We start from the raw sequence: 11,418 nt of genomic DNA, 5'->3' as shown, positions 1-11,418 counted from the left end.
TTTTTTTTTTTTTTTTTTCTTTCGACGAAGAAAGAAATTTGGTCGAAAGGAACGAGGATCTCGTTGTCGTTTTCACAACGGAAAAGGCAACGCCCAGCGGACGTATTTTGAGTTTCACAACGTAGCGTCTACGTGGGAAAAGAAATCGGCTGGTCTCACTAATTGTCCTCCTCGAGACATCGATGGCGGGTTAACGGCCGTTGGTTTGCGCGTCTATCGTCGACTTTTTCTTAATTGCAAGAACGAAATCCTCCTCGACTCGAGACGGACTCCTCCAAGTCGAATCCTCTTTTTTCTTTTTCCTTTTTTCTCCTCTCCTTTCCCTACTTCAACTCCCGTAGCCGCTCCTCCTCCTCGGCCGCAAGAAATGGCTGGCCTTGTCTCTTACGGTCGATAATCTCGGGATGGGATTCCATTGTTGTGGAATTAGTCATGGCGATACCTGGGAAGATACATCCGGGACGGGCAGCTCGAATTCTCGAAATGCCGATGTTTTAATCGGCGTCGTTATCCACTTGCGGCCAATCGACCGTTAAAACCACCGATCGACCCACAAAAAGATCGGGTGGGTAGTATCGTATGGTAGAATGGTAAGAACAAGGGAATGAATCGAAGGAGAAATATGTAAATTAAATACGCGGTGTAATGTATCAAGGATACACGGGTTGATTTAAAATTAAACGAAGAGAGAGAGAGAGAAAGAGAGAGGACATCGATGAATCGCGGCGGGCAACGATCGAAAATTACGTGGCGGAGTATTCAAGGACGCCGTGAAGAAAGTAAGAAAGTATGGAAGAAAGTAAATGGTGGCCTTGGACTGGCTGAATGAACTCGACCTGGGTTAGATGCTGGGAACGATCTTCCGTTTCGTTCTTTCTCATCTTTATTCTATCGTTTCGAATAATTTTGTTACGAATATATATATATTTCAATATATATCGCGATATATACGATAATGTTCGTTGTTTCGAGTGACAAGGTTACTCAAATCTCTTTTAACTGATTTAAAAACTTTTTAATTGATTTAAGGGAGGAACGGAAGCGAAATAGTTTGGCCAAAGCCGTATACTGCGTTGGATTTATTAATATTACATCAGTTGGTATCACCTGTACACACGATACTACCTTATGCAATAATTCTCACGGTTCACTACCGCGAAGTCAAATGATGAAGGATGCCGAGTAGCCGTGTCACAGTTCCAGGCAATACTTTAAAACACATAAAATAATATTTAATACTCGATAAAAACGAGAAACAAGGAAATGATGGCTTAATAATCATATTGTATGGAAATCACTGTTATTCAGAGTGAAAGTTTTTCAACGAAAATCTCGGATATTCGATTTATTCCCCTTTAAAATTCCTTTTCTCTCTCTCTCTCTCTCTTATTTATTAAATTATTCTTAACTCTTCAACTTCACTTAATTTAGCCCTTAATAAGTATATTATTATTTCGCGAATATCGCGGAATAAAAGAAAATCTTATTCTTAGAAATATCTAATCCACTTTCGTTAAATTATTATTGCTCATTTATAAAATCTGTTTAGACACACTGTACAATAATAGTCATTGTAAATTATACAGTGTGATGTAATCGCACAAGCAGCGTTTGAATCATCATTGTCATCAGCGCTTTGCCTATATAGGAAGCAAAGCGATATCTCACGTTTATCCTACGCGAAAGCTATAAATTTTGAAGTTTATAAACGACAGATGTAATGAAATTATATTAGCAGCTACCAATATACGTATATACCAATATGCAAAAGCAACACGTATCCTCGTAAAACCACAGAGCCGATGAGTGTGTCAATGTAAAGTGGGAAACGACCTTCCAGTGTCAGCGACCACCTTTACTCGTCTTGAGGACGAGCTCCACGCATGGCGAACGTAACGAGACAATAAGTACCAAGGACCAAGTTCGGCATGGACGCGTGTTACATACCGTGGCCACGTAGAAAGTGTGGAACAACGGTGCACACGTTAACTTTTTCATTCAGAGAAATTTATTCGTGATCGTCCACCGCTGACAAATATGGCCGCGGCTTTTTAAATTAATGATACCACCTCGCGAAAATTACCACCTCGAGAATTTTGTTATACGGCTGCAATTCTCCTTCGAGTAAAACTTTTTTCCTTTTTTAATTATTAACTCGTCCTTTTAACTCGTCCAAAAGATCCCAGCGATGATGCAGCGCGGTCGTAAAAATTTTCAAGATGAAACCCGAAGATAAAAAATCCGAAAAGAAAGTGTTAGAAAACGAAGGAACGAAGAAATCATCGAAACTCGATAGATTGCCAATGAGATCGTGCAACTCGTTACAGAATTGGACGATGATTTGGTATTCTTGTCGCATCGCATCGAGGCGAGTTTTACAACGCTAATTCTTTGTGGTTCCCCCTTTTAACAAATATTTTATTATCGATCCGTCCCTGGTTCTATTTGCACATGGCGACAGAGACGCGCGACGCAAGGCGATTGTCTACGTGACTGTCGTAGCTTCCTGCCCGATGTGTCCTACATATGTTCAACCGAGTTCCTTCGGATCACGAAGTCGCTCATCGTGGAAACGCTCAGCTTGCTCGAATCTTCGTTTCTTTTTTTCTTAAAATTTGCAAAAAATCTTCTGATCAAAAAGTCTCGAACAAACAATTTTTCGTCACGAATGTATAATTCCAATAAATTCCGACCGAATAATTCTTGTATTAATGATCCAAACGATACAACAGATATATTGTATCGGGCCGGGAAAATTATTTAAACTAAATACGCAATTAAATTCCAATAACGTATTCCAATAACGAATCCTTTCGTTCGACGATATCTCCGAAAACTTTTATATGTAAGACCAGTTGGCAATTTAAAGAGACGTGATCGTATTGTTGATACCACATTGTCGTGGAATTTAAAATATTTGTGGAATTTTCAAACACGTTTGACGACCTATGAAGCAACATTCACACGGGCCATTTTAATATGTGACTTTCCTTTTCCACGATCTTACTAAACGCGCTTCCAACATCACTATGTTATAATATCGTTATAACGGACTATAAATTCCGTATATTTTATATACTGAATTATATTTAACTTTCTGTGTTAATCGTTCTGATTATCTGTTCGCACAGGTGTACCTGTGCCAGAAGAGACTGATGAAGTTACCACGATCAAGTCTACGACGATCACCGCGATCTCTATCGATCCCGAAATCAAGGGTCACTCGATGGACGATATCTTGCCAGGAACGAAAACTCCGCCGAGTCCAGTGATATTCGTGGACGTTCCAGAACACATAGAGACGGAACTCGGCTCATCCGTGCTTCTAGCGTGCAGAACCGCTAATCCTGTGGCAGAGTGCCAATGGTCCTGGCAACCTTTGCCTCCGGTTCACCTCCCATTACCGGATATAAGCGAAACTCCGGCGACCAGTTAGTTATCAATACAATTTTTTGAACAGTTGAAAATATTTTTTGCAATTAACAGAATTGCAAACAGAATTTGTCGAAAGTAAAATATTCATTCATGATTTGAATGAAAAGAATCTTTAACGAATCTTTAACGCATGAGTTTTATAAAAGCTCCAACGAAGGGGCCTATTTATTTTTTTGGAAAATTTCATCGAAAGAATTCATTCAATGGCTTCGTCCTGATTTTATATATCGCAGATTGTTGTTGAGATCGAGATTTAAAAAAAGATCAAGACGGATGATACCGTTCTATTTGTTTCGATCGCGACAAATACAAGCTCGATGATGAGTCAATCTTTCGATACAGCTCTTTTGTTTTCCGCGGCATTCATGTGTCCCGCGCAATTATCAGCTCCTCTTGTAATTTATAGCCACCACGGTCTCGATGATTCAGACGACAACCACGCCGACTACAAATCCGTTGCCGGTACGACAATTTCCTGCCTTCGGGAACAATAGCAACGACTGTTCCGTAAGATTCTCGAGTACGAAGCACGAGCAGACCGGATACTGGACCTGCGCCGCGAGAACTTCCACGAATGATCCTTTCACCAGCACGGAACCCGCCAAGCTGAGCATCGTTAATGAGCACCAGAGTATGGAATGTTGATTGTTTCTTCTATCCTTTTTAATTTCTTCCTTGGAAATTTATCCATCGGCTGCGATAATTAAAACGCGAAGAGAAGAGCGGACAGGGGCGGATATTAATGTTAATATTTTTATAAATGTCTAGGTCCCCTGATCGTATTTTCGAAGCTTGATAACATCGTCGAGGTCCCAGCAGGATCCTCGGCGCAAATAATGTGCCAGATGAAATCACCTGTCCGTGAATGCCAATGGTCCTGGCGGCAGTTGAACCAATCGCAGCCGTGGAACCTCGAGGTGAAGCGATTCCCAGCTTTCGGCAACGACAGCACAGATTGCAGTATTAAATTCAAGAACGTGTTGCCCGAGCAAGAAGGATATTGGACATGCGGTGCCAGAATCGATCCGAATTCCTCCTTCACGCAGTCGAATCCCATACGATTTCTTATTTCGGAAGGTGAGAGAAGAAGGATAAGTCGAAATTTAAATTCTCGTCGCATTTTTGCTTGCAATTTATATACACGGGTATCCACACGTGTATATGAAAGAAGTTTGTAAAATATTTCGTAACGCGATAAAAAAAAACGGGCGTTGATTTTGTTTTTTGCAGTCGAATTCGTACAATTGTCTAGAGGAATTCAAGTGGCATCCGGCGAATCCGTGCTTCTCAGGTGTCTGGTAAACAAGCCGGTAGTACAATGTGAATGGTCTTGGAAAGCTTCGAACTCGAGTCAAGAACCTCTGTTAGTGAAGAAGTTCAATCCGAACAAAGACGCTGATCACGACTGTTCGGTGAGGTTCAAGAATATCTTGTACGAGGAGGAAGGATTATGGACGTGCGGTGTTCGATTGTCACCAGATGGAATTTTGCACGAAGCACCACCCGCGACTGTTAGCCTTCTACCCACAGGTATAAACTGGGGAGGGGGAAAAATTCGTTTCGAATCGAGAAAGAAATATCTTTCTCTTCTCAATTGTTCTTCATCCAATATTTCTTGGAAAATTGTTTGAAAAAAAAAAAAAGCAAAAAATTAAACACCACGTTCGGTGTTTCATTAGATTCATCTTGTTCCTTGTTCCAGCCAAAGTTAACTTCGTTGAAATGCCGACGGACACTTCCGTACCGGTTGGTACGGAAGCCATGTTAAAATGCGTAACAAGCAGCCGTGTGGAGAAGTGTACGTGGTTCTGGAAACCGCTTCACGGAAACGAACCGGAGATCGTCATTGAAGAATATCCAAGCAATGGCGACCTTGGTAGAGACTGTTCGTTCACATTTCCGAAAGTGTATATCGAAAAACAGGGTCAATGGGCCTGTCAAGTGTCGATCGGTTCCCTCAACACGATATTGACCTCGCCGTACGCCAAACTCACCGTATTCGAGCAAGGTATCTTTATTTTCGTCCTTCAATTTCCTCCACCTCTTGTCTACAAGGGAACGAGGCCTCTTCACCAACTGAACTAACTCTTTCTTCTTTGACCCTTTCTTCAGATCCCTTCTTCTATTTTAATAATTTCCAATACTTTTTATTTCCAGACGACGTAAAATTCTCAGAGCTGTCTAAAGACATCCAAATAACAGCCGGTGGAAGCGTTTTTCTCCATTGTGTCACTTCCTCGGCCGTGGAACAGTGCCGATGGTCCCTGACGCCGGTGAACTCGAACACAACGGTAGTGGTGAAGCAATTTCCGGCGGCCGGAAGCGAGGCCAGAGACTGTAGTGTCAGGCTGACGCACGCGCTCGCGGAACAGGAAGGACTGTGGACCTGTGGTGCCAGAATACGCGGCAGACAAAACTACACGGACGCACCTCCGGCCAAGCTGAGTCTCCTGGAACCAGGTATCATTGAATCTTGAGACGGATTCACGGCATTCCTTTCCTTTCACGGGTGAGGGTGTAGAGAAAGCAAATCGTTCATCGATTCCACGGATCTGTGGTCGACCTATTCGCTTCGCGATACTCGTAGTAATTTCGAGGCGTGGTCGTCGATCGGCCATAGATCCAAAACTGTGTATAGCATGAGCGTACATTATGTATACATATATTATAGCAAAACAACGATGAGTCGTTCGACTTGAACTGTAACTATAGTTCAGCGAGAAAAGATTCTAATTGTCGAGAAAGAAATATTTCGACACGATAAAAAAAATCTTAATTTGTTTCTTGAAACGACGAACGAGCGTCAAGGAATATTCTGTTGTTTTGGTGTAAAATGATGGCATTCTTTCTGATGAATCAACGATAATCGTCACTAAGATTTTTCTCTTACGAAACCATAATATTAATGATCGTTGTGACAGTATAGCGATGCGTATCTTTTAATATTGCTCATTTTGCTTCACTCAACTTCGTTAAAAAAAAAAAACAAAGAGAAATAAATAAATTTTAAAATTCCATTGTTCTTTTTTTTTTTTTTTTTGTTTTAAAAAAAAAAAAAAAAGAACAATGGAATTTTAAAATTTATTTATTTCTCTTTGTTTTTTTTTTTTTAAGAAGGTGGGGGAAAGAAAAAAAAAAAAAATAACATTGGATTTTTAATTTTTTTTTTTTTCCTTGTTTTTAAAAAAAAAAAACAAAAAGAAAAAAAAAAAATTTAAAAATCCCTTTTTTTTTTTTTTTTTGTTTTAAAAAAAAAAAAAAAAGAAAAAGAAATGAAGAAATTTTAAAATTCCATTGTTCTTTTTTTTTTTTTTTTTAAATACATAGATATATAGAAAAATTAATATAAATGACATTTTTCCGATATTCATATTTCACAAATATATCTGGATACTTAATAGTAATGTGACTCATCCTTTGCAATGTATACATGATGTATCGTATAACAAACATTAGTATTTGTGATCGATATCGTTCAAAAGAAACGTCACTGGGAAAATACATGGAGAAACAGTGGCTAACTTTCAAAACGATAAGCGAAATCGATCGCGCTGTCATATGTATCACAAAGTCTCTTAGAGTGTACAATTGAAGGCCGCACAGGCACAATTAAAGGAATTTGTAGCAAGAACGAAAATAATGATCCATCATCAATCTTAGTATAGATCGCATGTAAGTTCTTCGAAGACTGTTGTGGGTGAAGGCATCGCGGAGGTGATGGACTCTATATGACGATTTCAAGTTTCATAGTGATGTCTACCTCGTTCTATGGCTTATGAATTAATCATTTATATACATATATATTGTAAAAGAGGTAGACAGACGATAAAAAAAAGTCTGTTTTTTCTTTTTTTTTTTTTTTTACTTATCTGCAACTTCTGTTAAAACACGACTTTTTATATTCGCATTTTCTTTTCTTGTTTCTTGCGAGGAATCCATTGTTACGTTCGTGAACAAGAATAGCATTCCTTGCTTGTTACCTAGCATACTGTTACCGTACACAACGCATTTGCATCGATTAGCATTAGATTCTCCTAATTTATCGTTTTATCGCATCTGTTATTATTTTCCTCGTAATTTCTTGCTAAATCTTCGCAAAGATTTATTAGATCGTTATATTTCGGGACTAACCGAAGCCTGACAATTAATGAGCGATTAATAATGCTGTCCGTTTCTCTTGCAAAACACATGTTAAAATACGCATTAAAAGAAACGTGTTAAATAACACATCCGGCAATATTGTTCCATCAATAATAATTATTTCATCCACACGATTAAATCCTTTTTTTTTTTTTTATTCGTTAAAGTCTATATGAAATACGTTTTTTGTGCTCACTAAACTATATTTCGAACATTCAAGCGTAATGTTCTTTTATCCTCGTCGATATGGCACGCTTAAGAAGCACATCTCATTAAATAACATCTATCACTCAATGTCATTCACCCTTTCTTATTTATATGCTCAACGGCAAGTCTACGCTCAAATGATTTCGCATTTAGCATAGTTAGTAGCCGCGTTAATAGGTACGCGAAACCGTATTGTGTGTGTAAGCCTTTTCACGAGCACTCTGGCTACATTTATTGTCATTCTTTGTATTATTTATTGTCGAAAGTCACTATTGACAGGAAAAGTGCTCGAACTTTGAAAAAACGCTCGCCATCGAACTCCGTTAATTTACATTTCAGATTTCATTTCAAAATTTTTTTCTTTATCTCTTCTCTCTCCCTCTCTCTCTCTCTCTCTCTCTCTCTCTCTCTCTCTCTCTCTCTCTCTCTCTCTCTCTCTCTCTCTCTCTCTCGATGATCGATGGATTTGAAAGTTTTTTCAAAGTGATTCTGATTAATTCAACACAATTTGACGAACAGCAGAATAGATTGCCCTGCTGCAAGTAACCAGGGAAAGAGCGTTCGCGTTCTTCGTTCGTTTTAATACGTAACGTTGCATTCGAGACGCATTAGCTAGTAATTATTTAAAAAGACTACACATAAGAAGTTTAATGTTTAAGACTAAGAATATTTATTTGTTAAGCGAAATAAATCGTTTAAGAGACTCCAGTGTGCTAATAATGATTAGACTCGTTACGGAACCGTTAACGAATCAGTTGGCTGATCCCATAGCCAACGTGTTGCTAAATAAGAAGTCAACGTGCCGATGACAATACAAAAAAACTTCACGAAGAAACAGGTCCTTTTTTTTTATTAGAATACTACGATATCCACTTTACTGCTGATGCTCATTATATATAACAGCCACATGTTAAAATTAACGCTAAGACAATTCTTACTGTTAAGCGTCCCATTTGAAATATTTATCTTCGTTTCGGATAATATTGCGTTTTCATTGTTGTCACTCGATCACCTGCAAAATAATAATTAATAAGTAATAATTACTTTGAATCAGTTGTTTGAACCATTCTATAATTATTAAAAATACAAAAGTAATATCTAACGATATTAAAATTTGAAAAATTTCAACTCATAGGAAACTCGGTACAGATCGTGTGCAATGATCAAACGCTTTCGTTCGAAGCTAATTAATTACCTACCTTCGTGTGCCATTGAGTTACTGTTAAGTTTCCAACATGAACAATTCAAGAATCTGCACCGAGGTGTAATCGGTGGATCGTACGTGCGCGTTGAGTGTCTCTCCGGCATTGTAAACCATTTCTTTAAATAAATAATAATACGAAAACATCATTGCAACTTGTTTCTGATTCCCATCGTCTTTAATGCAAATACACGTACACCGAATACTCAAATTTCTATCATAAAAATAAATTTAAAATGTTTTATTTGATTAAATGATATTTTTAAAAACATTGTATAATAGAAATGTAATATTTTAATTAAGATAATAATTAAGATAATACACCTTATGCCATACAACATACATTACACATTGACACATTTTTCTCACTGTAATCTAACAAAAAATATATCACATGAAAATTGCTTGTGCACAATTAATGCACATGTATCAATATATGTTTATGGAAGAATTTCTCACTACCGAAGGAACATCATCATCGCTTTCGGTGATTGGGATAGGAAAGGGAATAAATCGATTAAACCAAATACTGAATAAAGAAAAGATTAATGATTTTTAGAACCAGTGACTGTGGTATTGTGGGCTGTGCCCCATCAAATGGTTACTCTTTCGTGCAAAGTAGAAACTATGTTATCAGAAGTACAGTGCCACTGGATTCATGCGCCAAAAATCCATATTTATCAGAATGGAACAAAAAGGTAACTTCTTTTTTGAATTTAAAATTAATAAAGTTAAAAGTTTATGTAATTAAATTCTTCTTCTTTTTTTTTTTTTTTTTTTTTATCATCCTCGCGCAATATCGAGCGTGTGATCTAGCAGCGCGTTCCATGTTCCAATGGTTAATACGCTAATTATGGAAATCGAGCGACTGTTGCGTCCCTATTAATCACGAGAGGCGAGAGGAAATATTAATTATTCCCGCTGAATGGTCGTTTAACGCGTCGAACGAACGAGGGGAATATGGGTTTTTAAACGCTTCGAATCGTTTAGATACGCGAATTATTATCTTTTTTATTTTTTTGGCTACTATATTCGGTATAATCGGTGGTGTATCGGATAACCTTCTGTTGGAAGGTGCGTTATATTTTTTTATTTGTTAATTATTCGAAAAAGGTAAATAGTTTTATATTGGATAAAAATAATAGGTAGGATTCTCTGTAAGAGAAAGATTTTCGTGTTATGAGAAGAAAGCAAGAACGCAAAGAGAGTTAGGATTGTAATAAATTTTTCTTTGGTTACAACAGAAGATATATAATATTTTATTTCATTTTTTATTTTAAAGCAACAAAAATTTTTTCCCTTAAAGATAGAATGATAGGTAAAATTATGATCTAATCACTGACTTGAGAATCGCTCTCAAAGTTCCACTTTGACATTGTTCTTTGAACGTTGTTGGTCCAGTTTTCTTCGGTCGGTCGAACTTTCTTCAACTTCAGAATTTTATCTGTTCTTTATTTAATGTCCCCTCCTCCTGGTGTTATTTCCTCGAGAAGAATTCTTTCTCACTTCTATACTCTTTCTCCAAATTTTTTTTCTTTATCACGTTATATGGATAAATTTTATTAATACAAGATGTTCCTATAATTAATATTAAAATATGCTTTACAATTTGTTACAATTCCATTCGATTCAAAAATATGATTCTATTAATCATTGAACATGAGTATTTCTCGTTATCGAAGCTTCTCGGATCCCATTCTTCAAACGGACACCGCGATTCCTGAGATTGGGTTACGTCCACGATTATATAGTTTTCGATAGCTCGACATAACTCGGCTACAATTACATCATCGATTTTCTGTCAAAATTCCTCCGGTCTGTTATATCTTCCATATCACGAGTCCACCGTAATAATAATTTTCCGTAGGAAACCGTAACGGAAATCTGCCTCTCCGTTATCCTCAACTATAAATCGTGCAATTTACGCCCACACGTGATAATTTTCACGCCGTACTTCGAAAACGATCAACGAAACACGGGCATCCAAAAATTTTGCCCGGAATCGTTTGTCATTCTATTTATCGCATCGTTCTTTCAGTTTCGAAAAAGCACAAACAAAGCGAGAAAAATAGAAAAAAAAAAAAAAAAAAATGAAAATAAAAAATATGCAATTCAACTTCGCGCGACAACGATAAAACTTTCAACCGGTAAATCCGAAAATACATTTCGGCAAAAATATCCTGTTACGACACATTTTTCTGGCCTAATAATTCCGGTAACGAACTATTCACTACTCACGATTTTGCCCCGCCCCTCCCCTCCTCCCTCCCCGGCAAAATTAGAATTACAGTTCGAAAACTTCTATCCAGAGATTACTACTATACAATTACGCGGATTCAGCGGATTTCGCGCGTACCGGAGGGAAAAGTATCGAATGCAAGGGAGCTCGACCTCGTTCGATGGCCCATCCGTTTTCTCAATTAGTTCGCTTAATT

General features: G+C 37.7%; 1 protein-coding gene and 1 long non-coding RNA gene across 2 annotated transcripts in view; one reads left to right on the top strand and one right to left on the bottom strand.

Annotated features, from left to right (window-relative positions):
• LOC102679994 overlaps nucleotides 1–9,757 on the top strand; it is an 18,829-nt gene extending 9,072 nt beyond the window's left edge. Inside the window, exons 3-9 of the mRNA XM_006615661.2 lie at nucleotides 3,132–3,431; nucleotides 3,842–4,066; nucleotides 4,204–4,512; nucleotides 4,666–4,965; nucleotides 5,138–5,443; nucleotides 5,593–5,895; nucleotides 9,543–9,757. Coding sequence (XP_006615724.1) covers nucleotides 3,132–3,431; nucleotides 3,842–4,066; nucleotides 4,204–4,512; nucleotides 4,666–4,965; nucleotides 5,138–5,443; nucleotides 5,593–5,895; nucleotides 9,543–9,685 — 1,886 coding nt within the window. The 3' untranslated portion in view covers nucleotides 9,686–9,757. The remainder of the gene's footprint in view (nucleotides 1–3,131; nucleotides 3,432–3,841; nucleotides 4,067–4,203; nucleotides 4,513–4,665; nucleotides 4,966–5,137; nucleotides 5,444–5,592; nucleotides 5,896–9,542) is intronic.
• On the bottom strand, nucleotides 7,300–9,554 carry LOC102679910. Its single transcript, XR_004150493.1, has 2 exons — nucleotides 8,982–9,554; nucleotides 7,300–8,794 (listed from the first exon to the last, which is right to left on the bottom strand). It is a non-coding gene; the product is annotated as an uncharacterized LOC102679910 (long non-coding RNA).
• Nucleotides 9,758–11,418: the final 1,661 nt, after the last annotated feature.

This window comes from Apis dorsata, unplaced genomic scaffold, assembly GCF_000469605.1.
Source record: "Apis dorsata unplaced genomic scaffold, Apis dorsata 1.3 scaffold_230, whole genome shotgun sequence".
Classification (NCBI taxonomy): domain Eukaryota; kingdom Metazoa; phylum Arthropoda; class Insecta; order Hymenoptera; family Apidae; genus Apis; species Apis dorsata.
The sequence above is the reverse complement of the archived record's forward strand: the minus strand, read 5'-3'. Positions and strand labels throughout refer to the sequence as shown.